The 23,829-nt window shown below is 45.9% G+C and overlaps 5 protein-coding genes across 12 annotated transcripts; 2 read left to right on the top strand and 3 right to left on the bottom strand.

The window, feature by feature from the left end:
* Window positions 1-3,592: 3,592 nt before the first annotated feature.
* kdelr2a (KDEL endoplasmic reticulum protein retention receptor 2a) lies at window positions 3,593-6,913 on the bottom strand. Its single transcript, XM_085933655.1, has 5 exons — window positions 6,631-6,913; window positions 5,383-5,483; window positions 5,048-5,206; window positions 4,655-4,907; window positions 3,593-4,075 (listed from the first exon to the last, which is right to left on the bottom strand). The coding sequence occupies exons 1-5, from the start codon at window positions 6,719-6,721 to the stop codon at window positions 4,041-4,043; spliced, it is 639 nt and encodes a 212-aa protein (XP_085789781.1). The 5' UTR covers window positions 6,722-6,913; the 3' UTR covers window positions 3,593-4,040.
* On the top strand, window positions 5,551-9,396 carry LOC147044735 (immunoglobulin superfamily member 6). 6 transcript variants are annotated; one of them, XM_085933649.1, is made up of 9 exons: window positions 5,551-5,823; window positions 6,887-6,982; window positions 7,405-7,510; window positions 7,581-7,637; window positions 7,710-8,036; window positions 8,202-8,302; window positions 8,384-8,431; window positions 8,705-8,812; window positions 8,879-9,396. In XM_085933649.1, exons 4-9 carry the CDS (start codon window positions 7,583-7,585, stop codon window positions 8,930-8,932), a joined length of 693 nt encoding a protein of 230 aa, XP_085789775.1. In that variant the 5' UTR covers window positions 5,551-5,823; window positions 6,887-6,982; window positions 7,405-7,510; window positions 7,581-7,582; the 3' UTR covers window positions 8,933-9,396. The 6 variants fall into 6 exon arrangements, with proteins under 6 accessions (XP_085789775.1, XP_085789776.1, XP_085789779.1 ...); XM_085933650.1 differs by having other exon boundaries at window positions 6,598-6,982; XM_085933653.1 differs by lacking the exon at window positions 6,887-6,982.
* mfsd13al (major facilitator superfamily domain containing 13a-like) lies at window positions 8,446-13,625 on the bottom strand. 2 transcript variants are annotated; one of them, XM_085933645.1, is made up of 8 exons: window positions 13,394-13,625; window positions 12,316-12,530; window positions 11,749-12,063; window positions 11,178-11,594; window positions 10,924-11,078; window positions 10,758-10,841; window positions 10,207-10,350; window positions 8,446-10,064 (listed from the first exon to the last, which is right to left on the bottom strand). In XM_085933645.1, exons 2-8 carry the CDS (start codon window positions 12,472-12,474, stop codon window positions 9,920-9,922), a joined length of 1,419 nt encoding a protein of 472 aa, XP_085789771.1. In that variant the 5' UTR covers window positions 12,475-12,530; window positions 13,394-13,625; the 3' UTR covers window positions 8,446-9,919. The 2 variants fall into 2 exon arrangements, with proteins under 2 accessions (XP_085789771.1, XP_085789773.1); XM_085933647.1 differs by lacking the exons at window positions 8,446-10,064; window positions 13,394-13,625 and having other exon boundaries at window positions 10,230-10,398; window positions 12,316-12,731.
* On the top strand, window positions 12,936-16,090 carry LOC147044733 (cerebellar degeneration-related protein 2-like). 2 transcript variants are annotated; one of them, XM_085933644.1, is made up of 8 exons: window positions 12,936-13,221; window positions 13,577-13,689; window positions 13,986-14,134; window positions 14,256-14,423; window positions 14,515-14,811; window positions 14,940-15,198; window positions 15,531-15,617; window positions 15,705-16,090. In XM_085933644.1, the coding sequence occupies exons 1-8, from the start codon at window positions 12,990-12,992 to the stop codon at window positions 15,780-15,782; spliced, it is 1,383 nt and encodes a 460-aa protein (XP_085789770.1). In that variant the 5' UTR covers window positions 12,936-12,989; the 3' UTR covers window positions 15,783-16,090. The 2 variants fall into 2 exon arrangements, with proteins under 2 accessions (XP_085789770.1, XP_085789769.1); XM_085933643.1 differs by having other exon boundaries at window positions 12,940-13,221; window positions 15,531-16,090.
* Window positions 16,091-16,940: 850 nt separating this feature from the next.
* Window positions 16,941-22,996, bottom strand: sdr42e2 (short chain dehydrogenase/reductase family 42E, member 2). Its single transcript, XM_085933648.1, has 12 exons — window positions 22,877-22,996; window positions 21,712-22,079; window positions 21,141-21,236; window positions 20,146-20,203; window positions 19,967-20,085; window positions 19,820-19,895; window positions 19,364-19,446; window positions 18,838-18,975; window positions 18,562-18,627; window positions 17,973-18,036; window positions 17,819-17,892; window positions 16,941-17,342 (listed from the first exon to the last, which is right to left on the bottom strand). Exons 2-12 carry the CDS (start codon window positions 22,066-22,068, stop codon window positions 17,094-17,096), a joined length of 1,380 nt encoding a protein of 459 aa, XP_085789774.1. The 5' UTR covers window positions 22,069-22,079; window positions 22,877-22,996; the 3' UTR covers window positions 16,941-17,093.
* Between the last annotated feature and the right edge of the window lie 833 nt (window positions 22,997-23,829).

Raw genomic sequence — 23,829 nt, 5'->3', positions numbered from 1 at the left:
CTCTTATTTCTCATTGTCTTTGATTCATGCTTGATAAAATCTTGTCACATGTACTGGATGACATAGCGATGACTCGCCTCAAAATTTGTTGTCACATGTAGGACACATCTAGTGCCGGAAATTACTTCAGTATTGAACTGTTTTCTTTTTTTTTTATTTGTGTGTATGATACAAATATACAGGGGATTGCACATATCACATACAGAAAGCTGACAGCATATTCTTAAACTTGCTATTGAAGCAGTTCTTTTAGTCAGACAGGTAAGATCTTACCTGCTCTACATCCTGTAGCCTACCTCAGAAGCGTCACAAGTTGGGGAGGGTTTTTTTTTTTTGGTCTCATACACAGTTATATGCAGGAATCGAACTCACTCAAGACAGGTAAATGTACCCCTATGCTATCAGTGACTTCCTGTCTTGGAAGTAGCAACCACTTGTTGGTTTGGCCAGACAACAGGGGGAACTACTATCTGACGTTCTTGCCAGGACAGCATCCTATGTATGGCTGGCCCCCCGGTCTCGGTTCATGCTCCTTGGGCCTCGCTTGCGGATCTCGATGGCCTCTGCTGCAGCGGTGCTTTTTGTTGCTTTGAGCACAGACGACCATAATCCAGTCCATAATGTAATTTTTTTGCTTGCACCGGCTGATTTGACATTTTCTTGCTCGGCTTGTTCTTTTATGCTCCTTTGACTTTTTTTTCTTGTCCCAAACTGCCTCCCTGTCATGCATCTGTTATAGGCATGGTATTTCCTATATTGTGCCGCATGTGTATTGTTTTATGTGGATATGATAAAAAATAAATAAAAAAAGCTGGTGATTGGCTTGCTCACAAATCATCTTTTCAAATGACACTTTCCCGATCCTATCAAAGTTCCATCGGAAGAGGAAAGTTCAATTCTTCATAAAAAGCAAAAACGACAGAAGAATGGGGAGGAGGGCAGAGCGAGTTGGCTGGGGTTGGCATGCATGCCAGGCCGAGTGCCAGGCCCGCACTGCTGAATTTCAATGATTCATTATGGCGCCGCCACTCCGGAGCACGGAGGACACTCATTGTGTCCCTTTATCAGGAGAGCTTGAAAGGAATTAATCGGACAGAAAATGGAAGGGCAAGGGGAACTGACAAGCCATTAAGCAGGTTTCTCAATAGACCATTAGATGCGCACTGAGAACAATTTGCTCCCCTCCTTCTCTCACTGTCTTGTAAACTCACACACACACAAGTGTCGAATCATATCAGCGGGCATAATGTGCGGATAATAAAAGAAGATAATACCACAGCAGATGGGGTGTGGGTGGCTCAAGAACGACTTGTTGTTTTTCTTCCCTCAAAGTCCTTTTTCTTACTTCTTTTGCACAAGCGCTTGCCAAATACTTTCAGGAGTGAATAAAAGTGATGCTCATCAGGTCCAGTTTCATATAACTTGTCCACTTGTTACTGAAGGGGAAGGCCCTCCTCAAAGGCCCACCGTAAAAAAAGGATTTCAAAAGCTCAAATGTAGGGTTTTTGTGATGTGGACAGTATCGGCGCACCCAATACGCACACTATACAGTTAGCTTAGTTACTACAGCAGGAACCACGTGCTGAAATATGCCGACGACACGACTGTGGTGGGTCTGATCACCGGTGGCGACGAGACTCACTACAGATCGGAGGTCGACCTTTTGGCCGCATGGTGCAGGGACAACAACCTTCTGCTGAACGTCAACAAGACCAAGGAGATTATCATTGACTTCCGGAAGGGTCACACACACCACCTGCCGCTGACCATCGACTGTGCTGTGGTGGAGAGAGTGAGCAGCACCAGATTCCTGGGGTGCACATCAGTGAGGACCTCTCCTGGACTACCAACGCTGCGTCGCTGGCGAAGAAAGCTCAGCGCCGCCTGTACTTTCTGCGGAAACTCAGGCGAGCAAGTGCTCCTCCCGTCATCATGACCACATTCTACCGTGGCACCATTGAGAGCGTCCTCTCCAGTTGTATCGCTGTGTGGGGTGGTGGCTGCTCTGAGTACAACATGAAGGCCCTGCAGCACTTAGTGAACACTGCAAGTAAAATCACCGGGGCTCCACTCCCCTCTCTGAAGGAAGTTTACGCCTCCTGTCTCACCCGCAAAGCGGCCGCGATTGTGTGTGATATGAGTCACCCCGCTCACTCTTTGTTTGTACTTCTGCCCTCTAGGAAGAGGTACAGGTGCCTGCGCTCCCGCACCACCAGACTCAGAAACCCCCCAGAATTCCCTCCCCCCTCCACCCTCTGCTGCATGACCTCCTGTTCTTTTGCGCTATGATCTGGCTGTCTGCTACTAGCACGCTTTTTTTTTGTCTATTTATTTATTGTTTATTTATTTGGGTTGTTTGCTTATTACTTCTTTGTTGCTCGTCTGTTCGTTTTTACTCTTTGTGCTATTTGATTGTGGGTGTTTTGTACTGTGTCTAGTCACCGTGGGACGGTGGGAAACGTAATTTCGATCTCTTTGTGTGCCTTAACATGTGAAGAAATTGACAATAAAGCGGACTTTGACTTTGAGCTTTAGGCCTCGTGCGACGTCATCATTCTGTCACAAGTAGTAACTTGTCCAGACTAGTAGCGCTGTGTGGCTTGCAGCAGTGCGTCATCGTAGCCGCAAAGATGTCGCGACATTTGAAATCAGGTAATGAAAAAAGAAAGTGGTGTCTTCATGACAATGAGCAAAGACAACAGCAGTCAGGTAAGCAAGGCAATGAAATCCCTCTCTTTTTATGGTTTGACTACCCATTGCCAGAATTAATTTTACATGTTGACTTCTTGCCGATTTTAGTCGTTTTAGACAAGGTTACAAAAAGGCAAGCTACTATTAGGGGGCAGTCTATTAATTGAGGAAATACAACAAATTTAAGTGCAGCCTATTTGTTACCTCTATTTACCTATCTACTAACCTCTTGTATTTTTACATTTGTGTCTACGCTGTTACTGAGTAGGAGGTGGAACAACTGTTTATATAAAACTGAGTGACTGTTAATGTTTTTCATATTAAACTTAATTTGAGTCTGTCAAATTTGCTCTCTCTTGGGGGGGGGGGGGGGGGGCTTGACATATTTTTGCGTAGGGTACTGGATGTGGAAATAAATCTTTGTTGACTCATGTCCTGCTTTGCTTTGAACAGACTGTCAAGAAAATTGCTCATAAGGAGCTTTTGCCTGTGCTCGTTAACCAATCAGCTCCCTGCGTTTTTCAATAACTCCACTCAAATGCTCAGTAGCGATTCTCTTCAAAATCTTTAATGAAGCCGATATCATGCAAAATGAAGACTGGGATTAGAAAGCAAAACCATCCAAACCCTTGAGGAGGAGCCAACTTGGATCAGATTTAGAGCAGAGATAAGATTCTTAGCTGTTCATCAAAGTGGCGACGCCAGCTGACAGTGTCAGTCGCCAGTTCACATCCAGACAAGAAAGGAAAAGAACATGACGGCTGGTCTTGCTTGAAGCATTTGTGAACTCTGTCATCTGTATTCTTTGTTGTTCATTGGAAATGTATTTATCGGTCTTTAAATTCATTCTCAGAGAGAATAAATGTATGAAATAATATGCATACAAAAAGAAGAAAAGAAATTAAAAACACAAAAAAGTGTGACAAGTGGCTGTCATGAGGCACTCAGATACACTTTTTGTTTTATTTAATAAAACTATATGTACATTTGTGCATTTCCTTACCAAGAGTCGCCCTATTTGTGACTTTGTAAAAAATAAAAAAAAATAAAAAAACTAATAAATTGGACATGGCAAAATACTTAAAAAGTGTAAGAGCCTCCCATGAGTGGAAAAAAAACCTTTTCTGCCACTGGACCAGCTATGAAAAGGGAGTTGAAGGCAAGAAGGTCAAACACGCAAATGTGACGTTGGACTCGAAAGGAGTTTCCCCCGTGCGCCGCTGTCGATCGGCCATCAAGAGTGTTTGTTTTGGTTTTTCCCTGTTAGTATCGGTCGGCTCACCGGCTGATTGGAAGGCAACGGCGTTCCGTCACATTATCTCGGCCGCTGCCGGGACCGTGCGTGGGCCTTACGCCGGCAGGCTCAGCTTCTTGCCTTTCAACACTGAAAAAAAGGCAGCCGCAAAACAGTCAAGCATGCAGGAAAATTGGCCATCATATGAAAATAGGTTTTCAACTCTCAACAGAGGACTATAGCCTTGAAAAAAATGACATCTTCCTGGCGACCAGTTTCATGAAGCGCCGCATCATGTGACATCGACAAAAAAGATAAAAAGCCTTTGAGAACTTTTCAGCTTCGCTGTGTTTACATGAAACCGATAAAAGAAACTCAAGGAGGTTGTTCGAGTATAAACTCTATAAAAGGTTAAATATAAAACCCAACTTTGAAAATACTGACCCTAGTTTAGAAATCTAATTTGACACACTCTGTCGTCTTTAAAACCCTACTTTGAAAAACAAACGAGACTATCTCTGAAATCATGCCAATACAGCTTAGCTGGACAAACTTCACTCCCTCCCACCACCATTATTTGCGGATTCCACTTTTTGGAAATGTTTCAACCAGTTTTCCGAGCAATTGTCATGTGTTTTGCTCAAATCTGACATGAAATGTGTTGCACACAGTAATAGATGCAGTTCTTGAAGAGGAAAAGGGCTCGAAATGCAAGTTAATCATAAATACCTTTGGTGACATAAAGGTAGAAAAAGTCGCAGTAGAGGACTGTCTGGACCACGCCGGCGACGATGGCGATCAGGTCAAAAAATCCCTCAAAGTAGAAGCGCCAGATCCAGTTGAAGAGATAGAGGGCTCGATACAGGCCCAGGCAGAACAGATAGTGGGTGGTGATGGTCTCTGCCTCACCCGTTTTACTGATCATGAAGAGCTGGGGCAGGATGGCCACCGACTCCAGGTAGATGGAGAACGTCCACAGGATCTGAAAACACACGGTGGGATATTTGCCTTGCTCCCGTATATGATAGTCGCTGAAAACGTAGTGTTTTAATGCAGGACACCATTGATTCTGCAGGTGGCCTGTTAATACATGTCTATTAAAAAAATAAAATAAAAACGCACCTCAAGGGGGGAAAAGTCATGGTTGATGAGCACAGACAGACCCCCTACAGGGACTACCAGGAACTCCACCCTGAAACTGTCGTGATTGCCGTCATAGGTAGCCCGGAACTTGACGTAGATCAGGTAGACGGTGGCAGAGGCGCAGCCAATGTAGATCACCTGGAAAGGCGGAGCGTCGCACCATAAGTCGAGAGCGGCTCGCCGTGACGTTGCGCTCGCTCCCGGGAGGCCAAACTGTTGCCTTTGATTACCGGTTCCAGTTCACCGCAGCGGAAGTCAATCACTTTCTGCCAACTTATTGTTTGCAAACAATATGATAACTCAAGAGAACTTACCTTCATGCACGTGTTGTAGAGCGAGATGAAGGAGGTCAGTAGGTCCAAGTAGCGTGTGGTGAACACAATCGCAAAGAGGATTTGACTCTTTCCAGAGATACCTTCCGAAAGAAGCACAATGATTTTTTTTCATTGCAAAGCCTGGAAACTGCAACCGATCCTCCAAAATTCTAGAACAGTGCCACCTCGTGGAATTACGGACGCATTGATGACCGTCGTTCAGGATCCCCAGTGCATACTTTCGTGGATCTTGTGTTTGGCTTCTAAATGCAATCCTCCACGTGTTTTTAGAGGGTGAGGTTTCATGCAAGCCTTTCTTTGTTCTACACTGGACTCACGCTTGTTAAAGGGAGCTCCCAGAACCCAGGCCTAAAGCCAACTGAAACTGTTCAGAGTGACTTCAAGAAGGATGCCGAGTCGATACATTCTAAAGAGACAAAGGTAATATAATTTGAAAAATTGGGTCTTCTATATATTGTTACGTTTCTTCAAAATATATCACAAATTTATTTAAAATGTCTACCTAAATGGTAAATTCAAAACTATTAAGCATCGCTAGACAGTAACCTGACAGACTTCTCACTTTTCAAGCCTGAAATACGGAACTAATTAGAAACAGGGCTCTTCTGTTATCGAGCAATCTAACAGCACGGGTTGTTGAATGTTTGTTTAGTTGTTGAACGCCCACAACAACGCCAAAAAGCGAAGATGCGTGTTAGCATGCTAGCTACTTCCGTAGCGCGTCAAAAGCGCCACGTCAGACGCCAGACTGAAAAAATCGAGCGTCGAACATCAAACGACGGGGGAGTGTAGAGAATGAATGTGGTAGAAGCAAAAAAAAAAAGCTGCTGTACCACATGCAGTATAATGCAATAAATATGGACCTGTGATTTAAGCAGGTATTCAGACATTTTGGAATTAATTAAATATGCAATTTACAGTAATCGCAGGCAAGATCGTTTGTTGACTCCAACGATTGACCGCTTGTCATTAATCAATGCACACAACACTGACGTCAGCAAAACAAGAGACTAAAGATAAATTGCAGCTCTTTATAGTAATGCTAAGATCCAGTTGTATTCGTCGTGCATGCTAATCATTTCCGCACATGAATGAATGGGGGGTCGCTAGCTTACTTCGCGGTTAACGCAGCAGGCGAATCAAGTAGACGATCATTTTCAACTATACCTTACCAACATCCTACTTTGTTTGAAGATATAGAGATGTGCCAATGTGGTCGGAACTCACCTGCACACGACCTACTTTTCCATATCTTCAGTAGCAGGATGATGATGGCTGCCAAGTGAGAAAGGTCTCCTGTCAGGCGGAAAACGTTCATGGTGACAAGCTCTCAACTCAAACGCCAACTTAGATGAAATTCCTCCACTAAAATGTCGACGCTCTACTTTTATAACCTCTGGTGAAATCTAATTGTTCGCTTTCACTCAGAAAGCAAGCGGAGCGGCGCGGTTCTCCCCGGCTTGAAAATATGGCGTGTGTGCAGGTCGACGTGGAAGGGGGCGTGAACACAACACATGAACGAATTGTTATTGGACATTATGTTTGATTGACAACGCAACAAGACCCGTCCATAAACTGGGTGAGTGATATGTCACTTGCTTGAGACTGGTAATAAAAGGAAGTCAATAATTATGCAGGTTTTTCAGTCACGTAGCTCTTTCTACTAACGTGTTAAAAAAATAGAAAGTCATCCATCCATAATAAGCCACAGAGTGCACACCGGGAGGAGCCACAGTCAGTGAATTCTGATTAATAAACTACGTATGTCTTTACATTCTATTTAAATATTAGTTTGGTTTTATGAAGTACAATAATTGCTAAATCTTTTGGGGTGTTTTTTTTTTGGGGGGGGGGGGGGGCTGGAACATATTAATGGCTTTTCCAGTCATTTCATTGGGGAACATCGATTTGTTTGTTCCTTTTTTCCACATTGCATAAAAGGCAACAAAATATATGTGACTGTTTTAATTGGAAATCCCTCCTGCTGTCTTTCCAAAACAGCTGAAGGAGTTTTCGCATGAAATTTAGTGGGCCGATGAGCTCCGATATCATGTCCGTAAAGTTGCAAATACTCGGTGGCTGGGAGGAAAGAGGAAGGAAGTGTTGAGTAAGTGGAATTTACCCATTTTCATTGCCTCGTGCACGCTATCATGAGATCATTGATCATTTGTCCGCAGACATGGTGCCGTTGTTTTGGCTTTCTCTCCTTTCTCTCACCCGGCTGACATCAAAAGGTACGTGCTTGGCCGTTCCTCACTCATCACAAACGCACGACCAAAGTTGAAGGCGTCAACCCATTCCATCAGGAATGGCCCAAGCTCACAGCTGCCTGTCACAACCAAGTGGCGTGATTTGGCGCCAACCCGGACAAGATGCCGTCATCCAGTGCAGCGTCCTTCCCAACTGCTTGGCCGATAAGCTCCGCTACAAGTGGTTCGCTTTTGAGCACAGATCGCATGGCACTCTTGACCTCGCCCAAAACCATCACAAGTACAGCCTACATGGAGCCGATTTGCAAATTCGCTCTCTGAACGGCAACGACAGTGGGATATACTACTGTGCCTCCACGTCCCAAAGGGAACCGACACCCGGCGCTCAGCATGTTGGCCTGGGAACAACTCTTGTCGTGAAGGGTAAGGAAGAAACACAGGAACGTTCCCTATTTAAGTAATTAATTCATCTGTCCTAATTAATGAATCAGATTTTTTAAAACATCTGATTTTATGATATATATGATATAAAAGCTGAATCAATACATATCTGGACATGTGGTGTTCCAAGTTTCCTTGTGCTTGCAGAAAAGACAAAACTCATGGTGGGTCATGTTCTGTTGTGGTTAACGTTCGTCGTCTTGGCCCTCTACAGCTCGGCCACGGTGACACTCATTATTCAAAAGAAGGTAACAGATGCAAAACAGCTCCTTCCAGTGTCAAGGAGCAAACGCGTGTGTTGTAATCTCTGCTTTCTGTGTGTATTTCAGTATGGCCTGAACGTATGCAACTGTAAACGAACACACAAAAGTGACAAGGTCAGTTCTTTTAATTTTGTCTGTTTTTGGTACTTTTGGAGGTTGATGTGTGAACAATCCAGAGTAAAGGTCAGAGGAACAGAACAGGAACCACCATAGCATTACACCACCGGTAGTCACTGGCTTCTTCGCACCGAGACCACGTGTTCTTCCGGCGGACAAAACGGGACGCACCTTTCGGGCAAACTGGCCGGGGGTGTGGCGGCTGTGTGTGGTCAGCGGGAACACAAGAAATACTGCTGCTTGCGCTTCACAAACTTTGCTTGTCAACAGAAAAACACAAAGAGAACGAGAATCTTCCACGACGTGCTGCAAGAGATGCACCGCCGACGCAACGGGAGAAGCAAAGAGACGGCGGAAAGACACCCGGCGCCGGTCCAGGTACACTCTGCTGAGTGAGGCGTGCGGGTGCGTGTGTGGCTCTGACGAGACTGATATGTTGTGCAGGCAGCAGCTGCCCAGGTGGACAATGCGCCTGATGACATCTATCAAAATGTGTAAGAAGACACTGCGTGCTGCACATCATTTGTTGTTTTGTTTCACTTCTATCTGTCTTGAAGTGGGAACAAAAACAAATTCACAATGTTGACTCACTTAAGGATTTTAACTCCCCCCAATACGTAGAGCGGCCATGCCATACGTGGAGCAGTTGAGCCCGTCTGCCGAAGCAAGTGGCATCTTTATTATTTCCTAAAATCATTACAAAGGGCAAACGTTTCACTTCAAAACTGCAAAATCCCCCCCTCAAAACAAAACAACAACACACACCTAAAACAATAACTAACTAAAAATTTGGTGTATACATGTGAAGTAAAGCCTCAATCACATACTTTGATTAGTCATTTGAAATCGGTCTGACTTTTAGATCCAGTATGTGAGCACAAATAGAACTACCAGGAAAAAGGTGAAGAGTAAACAGTTTTTTAAAATGAAAGATGAAAGCCAACTTGTGCTTGTCATTTGCTCCTTGACAGTTGATCATTGTACATGTCAAACAAGGTGCGTTGGGTTGCATTCTCCACTACGCAAGCACACCACAGCAGCGTCAGAAACCCTTCTGACCCACAACCATGACGTGGGGGCGGAAAATACGAAATTTAATGTCTAGAATGCAACAATGGGCATTTCCTGGACAAATATGCCTCAAAGGGCAACAAAACATCTAAAATTTGAACAAGTTGACCGTTCACGGGCGTCACGGCACAGATGGTGTTGCGGTGCGCCTTGCTTCCAGCCGCATCACGCCAAAGTGCTTGGCCTCCAACCTGTGAGGCTCATGAATCTTGTGACTGGTTCTGCTGAGGCAAAAGTCAACAGACTCTGCCGCTGATCATGTGGTCTTGTGACTCAGTCAAATAGTTACATCTGCCTTGAGTGACACATCTTCATGAGAAGATTAAAAAGTCGCCTGGATTCTGTTGAAAACACGGTGGCCGGCGTCGCTTCTCCGCAATGATCCAGCCCGATTGAGGCAGGTGGGTCATCTTCTCACTCGCTGTCGGCGTACCTGCTGTCCACGGTGTGACTGTTGCGTATGGAGAAGGGCCTCCAAGCCAGGACTTGAACGGCTGCCACACACATGGGCACCGTGCACACCAAGTAGAACATGACACTGTGGAGGCTTTCCGCAGCTCTGCGAAGAGGAGATGGAATCATGCCAGCGCACCAGCTCTTGTGAATTAGAAACTTTTTTAGTGCTTGAGCGTCTTCCGCTCATCCGGAACCGACGCAAGTGCAGGTCAATTATTCCGTTTTTCACTTCACCGTTTATTTACCTCACGTCGACGTCCTGCCCGGCATCCTTCAGCTGCTCGTAGCCAAACTGGTTGAGAATGTTGATCACCAACATGGGCGCGAGAGACTGAGCGGGCTTAGTGAACAGGGCGTTGGTCCCAAACACCATGGATGACAGAGGGGAGCTGCCAAAATGCCATCAGAGAGAACCACTCACGTACACGCAACAACGTCTGCCCAGTCAAATGCGAGCAACAAAGCAAAGGTCAGATGTTGACATGAGAAAGAACAACATTTTGGCAGCGCTACAACTTCAAGAATATATTAGCTAGAAAGTTGTATATTCAGATTTTAATTTAACTTTGTAAATCATTTCCACGGAAAGACTTCTGCTCCCTTCAAAGCTGCACCACGGTAAACAAAGCAATTTCATTTGGATTCGGGTGGTTGGAGATTTATCGTTTCAAATACATGCGGTGATGCGTCGCGACAAGCAGAATAATTCAAAGCGGACAAAACGACGCAATCGGCGCAAAATAACCTGCGACGGCAACGCAGACAGAAGCAAGGGCTGGCGCAGCACACACGCTACCTGCGCTTGTACTTGTGCATGTCGACATCGATAATATCTGCCAGTGGCAAGCCGAACAGACTGAAGGTGGCTTGCACCGTGATCCTGCCGAGCAGAGAGGAGCGAGCAGACAAACATTGTCATGGATGTAATAATCCTAAAAAAAGAAGTTGGTTGAATGACTTACATGCTGAGGGTGAGGAATAACGCCAGGATACGATAATTCTGAGCACCGAGGGCCAGCATAAAAGCCCCCATTAAGACCTCAAAGTAGAAGGTGTACAGGATGATTCTGTAGTAGCCGAGGTTGTGAAGAAGCCTGTCGCAGGTCAACACTAACAGCTGAGGGTGGGCATCAAATTAGATTTGCATTCAAATCATAGTCAACATCCCCCCAAAATCCTAAGAATGAAAGCGTGGTGCTTAACGCCCCGTCACTACCTGAGGACAAATGAATCCCGCGCCGTACATGACGCTCCTGGCCAGTGGCGAAAGCACGTCTGCAGGAATCAAGTGCTCGGCGAATATCAGTGTAAAATTACTGAAGAACGCCAGCATGAAGACCTGGAAAAAGTTCATGAGCACAAAGAACCGGAAGTCCCTGTTGATGAGGATTTGCCAGGTCAGCGTTTTCACGGTGTGGGTGGAAGATTCGGAGCCGCTGGGAGCGGGCTCGTCTAAGTCGTCAGACGCTTTGTCGTCAAACTGGCTCTGGCTGTGGAGGCCCGTGTAGATCATGCAGACGCAGCTCAGGATGGCCACGAGGGCGGCGAACGCCTGGAAGGCTGTCAAGTCCTCCATATTTTGGGACAGCATGCCACAGAAGAGCACGCTTGAGGAGCCCAGCAGGGACGCCACCTGGGAAGTCACAAAGAAGCAATTGGGTAGACGGCCTGTGTCATTTGATTGACAGCAGCAGAATGTGCTCCTACAATTTTTTTTCCTTTCAAAGCTTCACTGGCAAAACATAACAACATCATCCTCCAAGTTTCCCGCCCACCTTTAACTTTACCTGGTTGTACTTGATGAGTCTCAGTCGGTTCTGATGCTGGCTGGAAATCTCGGCAAATAGGGCGCACTGTGCCAGCAGCACAAACGTGAGCAAGCCGTCGAAGGTGCACAATGCCACTGTCAAGTGGACGCCGCACAGCCAATCACCAGGGGGGTAGGACCTCCATGGAAACCAGGCGATGAGGAATGCCAAGGAGTAGAGCGGGGCACCGTACAGGATGGAGAGACGCCGCTGTGAGCAGCATGCCATTTTGGAGTTGTCTTGCAGGTATCCAAAGAGAGGATCATTGATGGCATTCCACAGCATGTACACCACCTGTGCAAAGGCAAACCGCGTTTGGAATATTAGCAGGCTGATTACAAATAAAAATGATTGAAAATACAATAACCTCAACGGTATTCAATTTGGAATTCACGAGCAAACCGCTCAGTGACTTTCCTTTCAAACATTCCTGTAAGACAAGTTTAACAATATACTTCAAAACTGCCTGTTTTCATAAATACACGAACAGCAAGCATATTGATAATCATGTTGACACAAGGCGCGTACTAACGTTGTGACACTCACTTGAGATTGGTGGAAAGCACCCTCGGATATCTGGTACTTGCTGATGAAGAGCTTCACGTAGTAGAAGTTGAATATGTTGTTGATCATGGCAGCTCCCAGAGTGGTCATGGCATAAGCCAAAGCCGCCGGGTTTACTCCCAAATGTCGCAGCAGTTTCATGATGCCTCCTCGCACACCTTTCGCCTTCCGCGGCCACCGCAGCCCCAGATGACGCTCTGCAAACCGTCAAAAATCGGTCAAACGCACCTGCAGTTGAGCATTTCGCAGTTATTAGCGACACAAAGCACCGATATGTAACTAACGGTGTCGTGCCTCTGTGAATAGTTGTGTCAAATGGTGACACACTGCAACCGCCCTGGTAAGAGTTCATTAATAAATAAACTAAGTAACGTTACTTCCTGGACAACAAAGTGTTTGTCAAGAAGGCGGTACTTTGACGAGCATGCTGATTGGTCGAAACGAATTTGACGTCAGGGATGATAGTCTATCACACACCGGAAACCGAAAGCTAAAACCTACTTTTTTACTTTAATATATACACAACTTTGATAACTCAATATTCTGTCAGAACATTGAAAGAATAAAATAAGATTGTCGTTATCACAGAGTGTATTTATTTTCACGGAGTGGAGTTGCTGAGACGACATTTTCTATGTCAACCTGGCGGCTGTTTTATGTACTCGCGACTTGCCACGCGTCTGTGTCGTCAACACCGCCCCGAGTGTGGCTGTGGATTTGCTGTGCAGTTTGGCAACAGGGCGGAGTGCGAGAGCAACTGGGGAACAACTTGTATTCATTCTAGTCAGACGCTGCGGTATCTTGTAACAATGTTAACTGAAGGGATTCTTGAGGATGATTTTGACAAAAATGGAGATTCCTGGTGTGTTCAGCGGGACCTTGAGCACGGTGAGACTATCCACCAAACGTTATTGAGCTAATCACACGCCATCAAACAAAACTACCACAAAAAGTGGGTACAATAGGGTTAGGTGCTAGAGTTTCTGTATTTTTTTTATTATTATTTTTTACAAGCGACCAATATTTATTAGATCATTATATAGTGAAAGATGTTTCTTACCTCATTTGTAATCCTCATGGAGGATTTATATTATATTGCATTAGTTGTATCTAAGTGTCCTGAGCAGTGGATAGCAGTGCCTACGAGGCAGGCAGATTTGTATCTAGGGCAGGGCTCGGGCCAAGTATGTTGTCGTCCTGTATTTTTGACGATTTCAAGTTTGTTTCTACATGTTTGGGACAGATCTCCATTTGGCCGCTAAGCTGGGCAAAACCCTCCTGGAGCGCAACCGCGAGTTGGAGCAGGCGCTTCAGCACATGTACTCCGCCAACCAAGAGCAGCTGCTGGAAATAGAGGTGGCATACACACATGCACACACACACACGCGCACACGCACGCGCCCGGAGCGGGCGAGGAAGTCAGCAGTGGCGTTGACCTGTTTTGCTCACTGCGACTGTCGTTGTGTTTAGCAGCATGCTATTTCGGGAATGAGGCTCCATAAGAGAGCACTGACAAGGAGCGGGTTTGAAAATGAAATTTTCCTTGTAAGCAAAGTGTAAACAATAATCGGGTAGTCTGAGTCGGTGAGCGTCGATTGAAAATGACATTACTTGACTCCAACTCCAAACGTCTTCCTTGTCCTGTTGGCCAGTATCTGGCCAAGCAGGTGGAGCTGCTGCGTCACGTAAACGAGCAGCACGCCAAAGTTTATGAGCAGCTGGACCTGTCCACCAGGGAGCTGGAACGAAGCAACGGGAGGCTCGTGCAGGACAAGCGCCTGGCCCAAAACAAGATAAACAGGTCAGCCTATCACAGCGAGATGAACCTAGCTGGTGGGCTACATATTCACTCATCCCCAAATCCCCTGTCCAACAAGTCAAAGGTGTGGCTCGTACCTCATTTGTCTTCCGTCTCGTTCCAGTCTGACCGAGTCCATCGAAGGACTACAAAAGCACATGGAAGCTCTGCGGAACCGGCTGGAGGTGCTCATGTCTGCCAGGTCCGAGCAGAACAAACAAGAGCGGCTACGCAACCTCCGCGCGCAGAGCGTTTCCTGTCTTGGGGAGCTGCTTTACTTGGAGTCCGACAGGTAAAGAGTGCAGCCCGGTCGAGCGCCCCGGAGGTCGTTTGGACCCGCCCACCTCGACTTTGTCGCGGCTCTGCTTCGTATCCAACTATAGGCGACAAACAGATGGACGGCGGTTGCCCCAGGAATCCGTGGTCAACCCACACCGACGCCAAGACCCAGAAGAGGAACATTGGATCCTTCTTGGATCCGTCCGCACTCTCCACGGTCAATTAGCAACGGAGAGGAAACGTCGGGAGGCAGCGGAGTGCGAGAGCGAACTCGCAGCCAATGACAAGCGAGGCCTGGAGCGACAACTCAGCCTCCTGGCAGGTTGCCAGGCCAGGCAGGTGGAGCTGGAGGCCCAAGTGGAGCGCCTGAGGCTCATGTGGCGCAACGACTGCACATCCAGGTGCATGACTGCAAAATTCCCATATTTTTGTAGTTACATTGTAATGTAGCAATCGGGTGGGCCCCAGTTACCAAGTAAAGAAGTGCAGACTGTTTGGGATGCTAATTTTAGGTTCCTGTGTGACCTAGGAAACCAGACCAACTACTTCTTCCCGACAGAATGTTCTATGACTTATTTGATAAATCCAAAGCGGATAAAGATGGGTCAGGGGAGGCGGCTTACGAGATGACTGAAGGCCAGGATGAGGAGCACCAGGGACAGAGGCGCAGGAGTGCCGCGAGCATGTGGGACGATCACGACAAGATGTGCGTGAGGAGGGCGGAGGTGGTGAAGCAGAGGGGTGTCTTGCTGCTCAACGAGGTGGACGCGCACTACAACGCACTGCAGGTCGCTACCAGCCACGCATTTGCTCATTTAGGGCCCTTCAAATAGAAATATTTATCATCGATGACATTTGAATCCAACTGCAAGCAGAAAATCTACAGAAAACGCCACACTGTAATACTGTCGTGTACAATCTTTGCATATTTGTGGCATAGCGTTTGTAAATTCATTGGATTTTTTTTTTTCTTTTTGAAAAAGGGCTGTTATCCTTCAATAATTCTCTTTTTTTTTTTTTTTTTTTTGCTGAGATCAAAGCACTGCTTTGCGGCCTTCTCAGTACCAATCAATTCTGACAATTACAATCGGTCAGTGAAATGCATGCGCGTATGTTTTAGGTGAAGTACAACGAGCTGCTCCAAAGGTGTCAACAGCCAAACGTGGAGCTCCCCCACAAGTCCGTCCAGGCGTCCCGAAGCCCATCCGTGAGCATCTCCCGTCGCCGCCTCTCCGACTCGCCGACAGAAGCCTCAACTACGTCGGAGGAGCCTGATTACAAGGTTCTCTTCAAGGAGATCTTCACCTGCATCCAGAAGACCAAAGAAGACGTGAACAAGCTCAGACCCGTCAGCGACGCACCCGCCATATGATCTCATCGGTCCTCACCCTGGACTCTTGGGCACTTTCAAACCATTCTGGTGCTTCATATATAGTGGACCATGCGCCGACTTTCTGTTCAAATGCTCCGAGGTTTTAGTCAGGCAGCGGTGATTCTTTTTGTAATTCTCAGTTACTTGAAACAGTGACAGTACTAAAAAACCTGATTTATACATTTCGAAACTATTTGCCGATGTGATGTGTTGGAATGTTCTAATAGGATCAAAAACAGTTTACAGTAATGCTAATAATGACCCTTTTATATATATATATATATATATATATATATATATATATATATATATATAGTGTAATATATATTACAAATTCTATTATTTGACTTTAAATGTCATAAAAATATTTATATATATATATATTACCAGCATGCATATTACATCAGTGAAATACATTGGAACAAGGACACTGCTCTTAGCACTTTCCCATTATTTATTTTTGACTGAGTTTATTTATATTTTGTTGCAAGGAGGTGACTGAATGAAATGCCTGACACTTGTGACTCAAACCTTTACAGATGTAAAAATAAAAAAGTTGATAAAAAAGTAATTACATGCGTGGGAGTAGTTTTGTGTCTTTTTAACAGTGTGTTTATTAGGTAGAACGAATACAGAATGAGTGGAACCAAGTCGAATGCGAAATTGGGGGAAAACACGCTGTCAAAGTCAAAATTCACACCAAAAAAAAAAACTTGACCGTGAATGACGTGAGACTAAAAATTCCCCAAAAGCTCGAGTGGGTGGATAGCTCACGATTCCTAATGAAATATTGAGTAGCACAGCAGCAGTAGTACATTGGCGCTCTCCTGTGACAGCCTGAAGAAACACATGGCTAAAGAAGCGTTGTAAAAAATAAAAAAAAGAGCAAAAGGTCAAAAATCTTCAAGCTTTGTGTTTGTCTAAAATGAATGTGTCAAAATTAAATTCAAAAGAGAAAAAGGTAAAATTATTTGTCTATTTTTATTTTTACAATACAATTGATTTGGAGAAAAAAATAATGAATTAAAATGGGAATCAAGAGTAATACCGTAAAATATAAAAATTAGAATGGAATTAACACTAATTAAATGACAGTAAAAATGGGTTCAGATAAACATTTAAGATTATTATTTTTTTTAATATTTGGAAAATGTTACTTGAAATGTCAAATAAAAGTAAAAAGTGAATCATTTCATCCAATGAGACCGTGACTACAGATGACAAATTTTATTATGGGGCAAGCTTACTTTGGAAACAAGCGCGTTCAACACTGACCTTCCACTCAATGACTGTTTACAATTTTTCACAAAGTTAGCGGTCAGCCAGAGTCCAGCTCAACAAGACGAGCAGTGCACCCAAAGCCATCATCAGCAACATCACCAGCACACGGGCCCCGTGCAGCTGAGGCGTCCAGTGGACCCCGGGAAAACCAGAGCGAGCCTGGCGGGATTTCAGGTACTGCTCCACAGAATCTGCTAGGCTGTAGGATTTGGGACAGTAGCCCAGCTCTCTGCAGGCCTTGTCTATTTTGAAGGTGTGGCTGACGGCTATGTTCCTCACCTGCGCACAAAAAACACGGACACACACACACACACACACACACACACACACACACACACACACACACAAATACACACACACAAATACACACACACGTAAGGCAACGTACGGCCACGTTCGACTCCATTTTCCCACCACGGCCTCGCAACAGCGAGGGTTTGTTTCGTTCACAATCGCGCGTCCGCTGGTAGCTGTCTGACAGACTGAGCTGCGGATGCGGCGACGCAACCTCAGCTTTGGTGTCGGCCTCATTACAAATTCACGAGGAGGATCTTTTCGGCCATGACTGCACTTCTTTACGATGGATGCCAGGTCTGCTCCCCTCCACCCCAATCCCCTCGGTGGGAGACTTGTTCTAAGTTTTCATGTAAGTTTTAAAGGTTTAAAATAAAAATTGTGTGTATTTCCCTCGCCACGCTTCGTGTTCAAAGGAACTCTGTGAGTGGGAAAGGTGTGAAAAAAATAGAGCTTGTTACTTCACTCCTGGTGAGCAGCAGAGGCACCTCCATCACAGGTCTCAGCAATAGGTGCAAATATTCCACCAGGACAGCTGGGGAAAGAACACAAGTGCTGTGACAACAGGCACCACATAGGAAGCCTTTAGATGTCTGAATCCAAGCAAGGCGCTACCTGCTGAATAGACGAGCCAAATGGGCAGGGTGATCAACGGCCGGCTGTAGCCCAGCCTCTCAAACTGCAACAAAAACAAGAAACCATCAATCATGCACGCAATTCAAGAAAACATTCCATTTCCGTTATCATCAGGTGTGAGTGCGAGTGCGAATGGTTGTTCGTCTCTGTGTGCCCTGCGATTGGTTGTCAACGAGTTCAGGGTGTCCCCCGCCTACTGCCTGATGACGGCTGGGATAGGCTCCAGCACGCCAGCGACCCCCTCGCACTCACACCTAGGGACAATTTGGAGTGCTCAATCGGCCTATCAAGCATGTTTTTGGGATGTGGGAGGAAACCGGAGTGCCCGGAGAAAACCCACGCGGACACGGGGAGAACATGCAAACTCCACACAGGGAGGGCCGGAGGTGGAATCGAACCCGCACCCTCCTAACTGTGAGGCGAACGTGCTACCCACTGCACACCGAGCCGCCTGGGTGGATAATAATAATAATAATAATAATAATAATAATAATAATAATAATATTAAAACACTAAAAAGGTCCAATTGTGATCCATATGAAAAATCAGCAAACATTTTTGAACTCACAAGCGGCATTAACCACACAAAGAGGTTAACTGACAGTCCGTCGTTGATGAAATAGGCCTGCCCACTCTAGACAAAAAAAAACAACACATCAACAACACATAGAGACCGAAATTGGCGCAGCATTTCATTCAAGAACTAAGACACGATGCGATATGTTTGGATATGAAGCAGTGCGCTACAGCTCCGTGCAATACCATGCAATCTAATAAAGCCACACAACACTGACAAAATAATATTCAGTGAAGTAAAAAGCACCACAGTAAGATACACACTAACAGCGACACAGCCTTCCTTTATGGTGAGAGCCTCCGCGGCGAGCCTGTGGGCCAGCACCAGGTTGTCCACGTGGACCCAGTTCATCCGGGCCCGCCGGTCGCCAAAGCGGAAACTGAACAAGCGACGCTCCACGTTCACCTAGCACGTAGTAAAAGACAAGGTCGGATTGACCATGAACATGAAAATTCACTTTTGGTGCATTTTGTTGTAGTTGACTCGAACACCCACATAGAGTAGCAACAAGCATTGGAAAAAATAATCATGTATTCGCTTGCACTATGCGAAGCCAGCTCATGTCAAGTCAAATCATTTTCATTGTTGGCTGTGTTCAAAACCTCAAGCTTCTAAGACACTTGAGGAAGAAGAAATGCTGAAGGGCCTGGAGAGGAAATACTGGAAAAAAGACGAAGTGTAACCCGAGAGACCCATAAATAATGCAAATTGTTTCCCGGCGGGAGACGGACGGAGCGATGCGGGACCTGTTGAGTATTTTGGTGGGCTAAAAATGTGTGCAAGTGTTCCTCACCATGACTCTGTGGAGGTGCCGGCGCTCTTCAGGACCGTAGATGCCGCAAGGTCGCAGAACGCAAGTTCTCAGCACACCGCCACCTGAACAGCACACAAACCTAAGCACGGACCTCTCGTGCCTTTGGAGTCAACAAACAAACAATGGCACTGTGGTGGGCTGCGACACCATCTTGAACCAGAAGGCTCTAAGCTTAATTGAATATATAAGGAGGCGGCTGTTAATGAGGTGTCGGGTCACAAGGCAGACAAGAAGGGAGAGGCCTCACACCTGTCCATGTCAACGAGGTGGAAATCTGACATGAGAGGCTGAGAGGATATGAGGTGCCATGACCAAAAATAATCCGGCTCGCCATCACCAGTGGCTTGGCTCGCGCACGATACTACACAACATAGATGGAAGGTACATTTGCTTTCCAAATGCTCATTTTTCCATGATGAGGGCAGCATCATGTACCTTTGAGGGAGCACCCATTGGCGGAGAGGACCATCTGCTCCGCTATGGCTTTGGTCCGTGAGTAGTGATCAATGTGCTGAAGCACACAAAAGCAGACTTAAAACACATCTTGTCAAATGAAAGGAGCCACGGTGAGGTTTTACCGACCATGTCGGGGGGCACGCAGGGGACGGAGGTCTCGTCACCGTCCTCGATGGGCTCCCCTGCGAATACCGCATTGGTGGTGCTGGTGTAAACCAGCCGGGGAATGCTCCTTTCTTTGCATACTTTCAAAGAAGGAAAGCGTTATCACCGTGCTACTTGACGCTTGTACAAGCCCGCCTCACCGTGAAGAACGTTATCGGTGCCGCCCACGTTGACAGACTCCACTTGCTCTCTCCTCAGCTGGTGCCAGATATGAAGACAATTTTTTACTTTGGTGGTACATACACAAATGATTGTTTTGTTGTTGCTTCAATTCAATTGAAGCTCAGCTGCTCCAATCTTTACAGAGGATAAAGAATATATGCCAGTGAGTATTGCAATAAATGCACGAGTTGGCGTTTTGCAATGCTTGTTAACGTTATGCTATAGACACTTGTAAGATTAGATGTGTCACGTGCCGTGCCAGAGATGCTCGGCAACTTGGCTCAGCCACACCCCTTCATTACCGTTATGTTTGTCACCTGCTCCCTCTTGTTGTCTCATGTACTATTTAAGCCCTGCCCGTGTGTTTCTCCCTGTCGGTGTCTACTGTTCTGTTCTGTCCGTGCACAGAGTTCCTTTTCCCGTTGTCTAGGTTGCCCTCAGTCTGTCTGGAGGCTCACGGTCAGAATTTTAACCTTGTCCAAGTGGACTTCTGTCCGTTGGTCTGTCAGTTTACTGGCGGTGAGTCTCTCTCCTGTCTGTGTCGTCGGTTCCCCACCTGCCTCCCTTCCAACTCCCTTTCCCTTCAATAAATCCTGGTTTAGGCTACATTTGGTCTCCCTGGCTAAACTCATTCCTGACAAGATGTGGCCGTTTTAAATACGCCACTACCGCACAGCGCTCGTATCTTAGCTTTTTGTGCACAAGTCAAGGAAAAGAAAACAGAAGGCCGATGATGATGACATACATAATATCTATAAACAGATTCTTTTGTTCAGACAATAAAAATTTTGTGTTACCTGCTGATAATTTTGACTGCTACTCCAGTCTTCTTCAGACGGCTCTGAAGAAGACTGGAGTAGCAGTCGAAACTGTCAGCAGGTAACAACTAAAAAACATTTTATTGTCTGAACAAAAGAATCTGTTTATAGCATTACGAAGACATGATGAATCTCATTCAAATAATACACAATACCTGTTCCGGACCAGACATGCCATAAGATGCTGAGTGGAACACGCAGTCGACCCCGTCACAAACGTCGAAGAGGGACAAGTAATCCCGGATGTCGCTCTGCCACAACAAGAGAGGAACAGTCAGGTTCAGGTGATTCACGACTGCCGTTTTGCTCCAGCATAATGAGCAAAGGCCAAGTGGCACGAGAACTGAGCGGTCTGTGGAAAAAGAAATGACTATAATTAAGTTAAGAGCGACCTGAGGCGGGCAGGTGAAACCCGAATCATGCCGTCTGACCTCTGCGGCCGGGTCAGCAGCGGCTTGTCCCTTTTGAGCCACATGGACGAGGCACACGAGAAGCTCGCTGATGGCATCTTGACGCAAGTGCCACGTAATGCGCTTGAGTTGCAAGTGTGCACCGACGAGATGTGCGGCGGGAGAGCGAGGCAGGTGCGCTTGTTGCCTCTTAGCTATTATATTCTGTGTGCCGCTGGACACCAAAATAATGGCCCCATCACGTGACCCCATGGAAAAAATGCTGGCAAGCTTTCGGTGACTGTGCAAAACAACTCTCGGGCCCAATATATTGTACCTGATGGAAGAGCGCTCCATCAGGGAGGTCCAGCGAAGGTTTGTGGAGGTCCAGGAGGATGACGGACATTCCCTGTGCAGCCAGTGCCCTCCCCAGCCTGAAGCCAAAGTATCCCCCACCACCAGTCACCAGCACCTTCCGAGCAGATGAGCCTGCTTTGGAGGCCCCGCGGCCCAGGTTGCTGTGGCAGGCCGCCGTGCCATTGGGCCGGTGTCGCAGGGCCGCGGGAGGGGGGAGGTTGTGCAGGGACTGTCCGCTAGCCTGGAGGCGGCAAAGGGAGACGCTCTGGCAGGGAAGTTGCTTGACCTGGCAGAGGGAACCTCGGCCCTCGCTCGTGTTGCCGCCACACAGCTCCATCCGCGCATTGCCTGCATGGACGACATGGAAAATGAGAAGAACAAGATGCTCAGGTGTTGCTGTCTTTTGTTAGATGACGCAAAAAAACAACCTTGTCCAGAAAATATACATCCACTTTGTTGTATGGATATTTTTTCCCATTAATTTATTCATTTATTTATCTAGTTGTTGTGTAGCTGTATTATAACTGCTGTATTTCTATATTTGACATGAGACAAAGATAAAGATGAGACATCCTTTGTTATTTCCAGTGGAAAATTTAAAATGTTACAGCAGTTCAATGAAATAAATACATCCATAAATTCAAAGTCCTGTATCAATGATTGTATTCTAGTGTTACAGTGATGACCATTTTGTACTTTTAATAAATATATAATTCACATGCTGTATTATGGTTCTCCCTGAAATTTTAGTTACTTTGCTGAGCTACATTAATTATGTCAAAAATGGCAAACATTTCGTATCATTCGGTGTATAAGCAATGTGGGGTTTTTTTTTTCAATTCACAAACGTAAGCTTGACTGTGATGCTAATAGGAAATGAACGACAATAACACATAATTGTGACATTGTGATTGCAACAACTTGTTACAAGTGTACATAAATAAGCAGAGTAGAAAAGAATCATTTGTATGTTGCTAAGGAACTTTTTTCTTCTCTGCTAATTCGAGCAATCAACACAAAATACAGCATTTAATAATCAACAAGGCATATTGACGAAAGACACTTAATAAACAACAGCAAACATTCTTTAGTGGACGGAAACTTAGCTGTCTGCTATTGCAGCGGTCCAGCGGCGGCATTCATACTTGAGCGGCGTGAGAAGCAGCCTCGCGCTCTTGCGCTGTCTGTCACCTGCCGCACGTCCGCCGTCACCCGCGCACTCTACTACCGTAACACTAGACAGCAGTGCGCACCCTCCTTCCACGTGCCACTCTGGTCCTCTTATGGGGACAAGACATGCTCTTTTTGTTGGCTCCGATTTCCTGAAGCGGTTTTGAAGCACCAGAAAATGCAGAGAAACCTCAAATGACTCAGCGCTACCATGACATTTGGCACACAGTGATTCAAATCAATAACTATGCAAGGCATTTCAATACAATCTCAAAGGCCAAATTGGTTCCACCATCTGAATCATTTGCGTGCCGTTGTAATGGCCGCCAAATCTATTCAAATGGTCCAAATCATTCGTTCCTTTTATGGTGCTTGGACTTAACCAAATAGATTGAAAAGCTGCAAACGTATTCTTGGTGAGGAAGAAGAGGGCGGTAGGGGGGCGGCAATCTGAAGTCGAAGTCAGAAGTTCGAACGTTTGTTTGACGGTTTGTACACAACACGTGCAGCAGGACGAGTCAGTGGACGACACATCCCATTAATATGAATTGTGAGACAAAAATGTTACTGGTGGAGTTTAGGTCTTTACCATTCTATGTTGCTGAAACAGTTAAAACTGCAAAAAAAATAAATTGGTTTGCTAAATTGGGTTTTATTTGTGAAATACACACATGTGTTTAACCTTTCTCTTTTCAAATTGCAGCATACCTAATATCAAGAAAGAGGTGTTTGTTTCCATATGTGTCTGTGGGGGGGATTCACTGGGGAGCCAAGGGGGCGCCAGCCTGCAAAAGTTTGGGAACCACTGTTGTAAACTAACAAAGAGATGGTAACCTTTGAGGGTCTTGAAAAGGTCAACCTGTTAAATGATGTAAAAGTGAGGTGGCAGCAGGTGTGCAGCAGCGCCACGCTCTTCCTGCACGCTTTG

This window comes from Syngnathus leptorhynchus, chromosome 16 (assembly GCF_054491065.1).
Source record: "Syngnathus leptorhynchus isolate UIUO chromosome 16, UIUO_Slep, whole genome shotgun sequence".
In the NCBI taxonomy this organism is placed as follows: domain Eukaryota; kingdom Metazoa; phylum Chordata; class Actinopteri; order Syngnathiformes; family Syngnathidae; genus Syngnathus; species Syngnathus leptorhynchus.
Note: the sequence above shows the minus strand (reverse complement) of the source record. Positions and strands in the feature narration are given on the sequence as shown.

What these genes read in the sequence shown, in the direction of transcription:
- kdelr2a (XM_085933655.1), bottom strand. Translation starts at nt 6,721, where the DNA reads ATGAACGTTTTCCGCCTGACAGGAGACCTTTCTCACTTGGCAGCCATC. An exon ending in GAAAAGTAGGTCGTGTGCAG is followed by an intron (nt 5,484 to 6,630) that starts GTGAGTTCCGAC and finishes TTCTTTCGGAAG; the next exon opens with GTATCTCTGGAAAGAGTCAA. An exon ending in TCTACAACACGTGCATGAAG is followed by an intron (nt 5,207 to 5,382) that starts GTAAGTTCTCTT and finishes CCGCCTTTCCAG; the next exon opens with GTGATCTACATTGGCTGCGC.
- LOC147044735 (XM_085933653.1), top strand. Translation starts at nt 7,583, where the DNA reads ATGGTGCCGTTGTTTTGGCTTTCTCTCCTTTCTCTCACCCGGCTGACA. An exon ending in CACCCGGCTGACATCAAAAG is followed by an intron (nt 7,638 to 7,709) that starts GTACGTGCTTGG and finishes CCATTCCATCAG; the next exon opens with GAATGGCCCAAGCTCACAGC. An exon ending in GACACCCGGCGCCGGTCCAG is followed by an intron (nt 8,813 to 8,878) that starts GTACACTCTGCT and finishes TATGTTGTGCAG; the next exon opens with GCAGCAGCTGCCCAGGTGGA.
- LOC147044733 (XM_085933643.1), top strand. Translation starts at nt 12,990, where the DNA reads ATGTACTCGCGACTTGCCACGCGTCTGTGTCGTCAACACCGCCCCGAG. An exon ending in TCAGCGGGACCTTGAGCACG is followed by an intron (nt 13,222 to 13,576) that starts GTGAGACTATCC and finishes TGTTTGGGACAG; the next exon opens with ATCTCCATTTGGCCGCTAAG. An exon ending in GCCCAAAACAAGATAAACAG is followed by an intron (nt 14,135 to 14,255) that starts GTCAGCCTATCA and finishes GTCTCGTTCCAG; the next exon opens with TCTGACCGAGTCCATCGAAG.
- sdr42e2 (XM_085933648.1), bottom strand. Translation starts at nt 22,068, where the DNA reads ATGGAGCTGTGTGGCGGCAACACGAGCGAGGGCCGAGGTTCCCTCTGC. An exon ending in GCATGTCTGGTCCGGAACAG is followed by an intron (nt 20,204 to 21,140) that starts GTATTGTGTATT and finishes ATCTGGCACCAG; the next exon opens with CTGAGGAGAGAGCAAGTGGA. An exon ending in CCTGCGTGCCCCCCGACATG is followed by an intron (nt 19,896 to 19,966) that starts GTCGGTAAAACC and finishes TGTGTGCTTCAG; the next exon opens with CACATTGATCACTACTCACG.
- mfsd13al (XM_085933645.1), bottom strand. Translation starts at nt 12,474, where the DNA reads ATGAAACTGCTGCGACATTTGGGAGTAAACCCGGCGGCTTTGGCTTAT. An exon ending in GACTCATCAAGTACAACCAG is followed by an intron (nt 11,595 to 11,748) that starts GTAAAGTTAAAG and finishes GTGACTTCCCAG; the next exon opens with GTGGCGTCCCTGCTGGGCTC. An exon ending in GGGCAGGACGTCGACGTGAG is followed by an intron (nt 10,065 to 10,206) that starts GTAAATAAACGG and finishes TCCTCTTCGCAG; the next exon opens with AGCTGCGGAAAGCCTCCACA.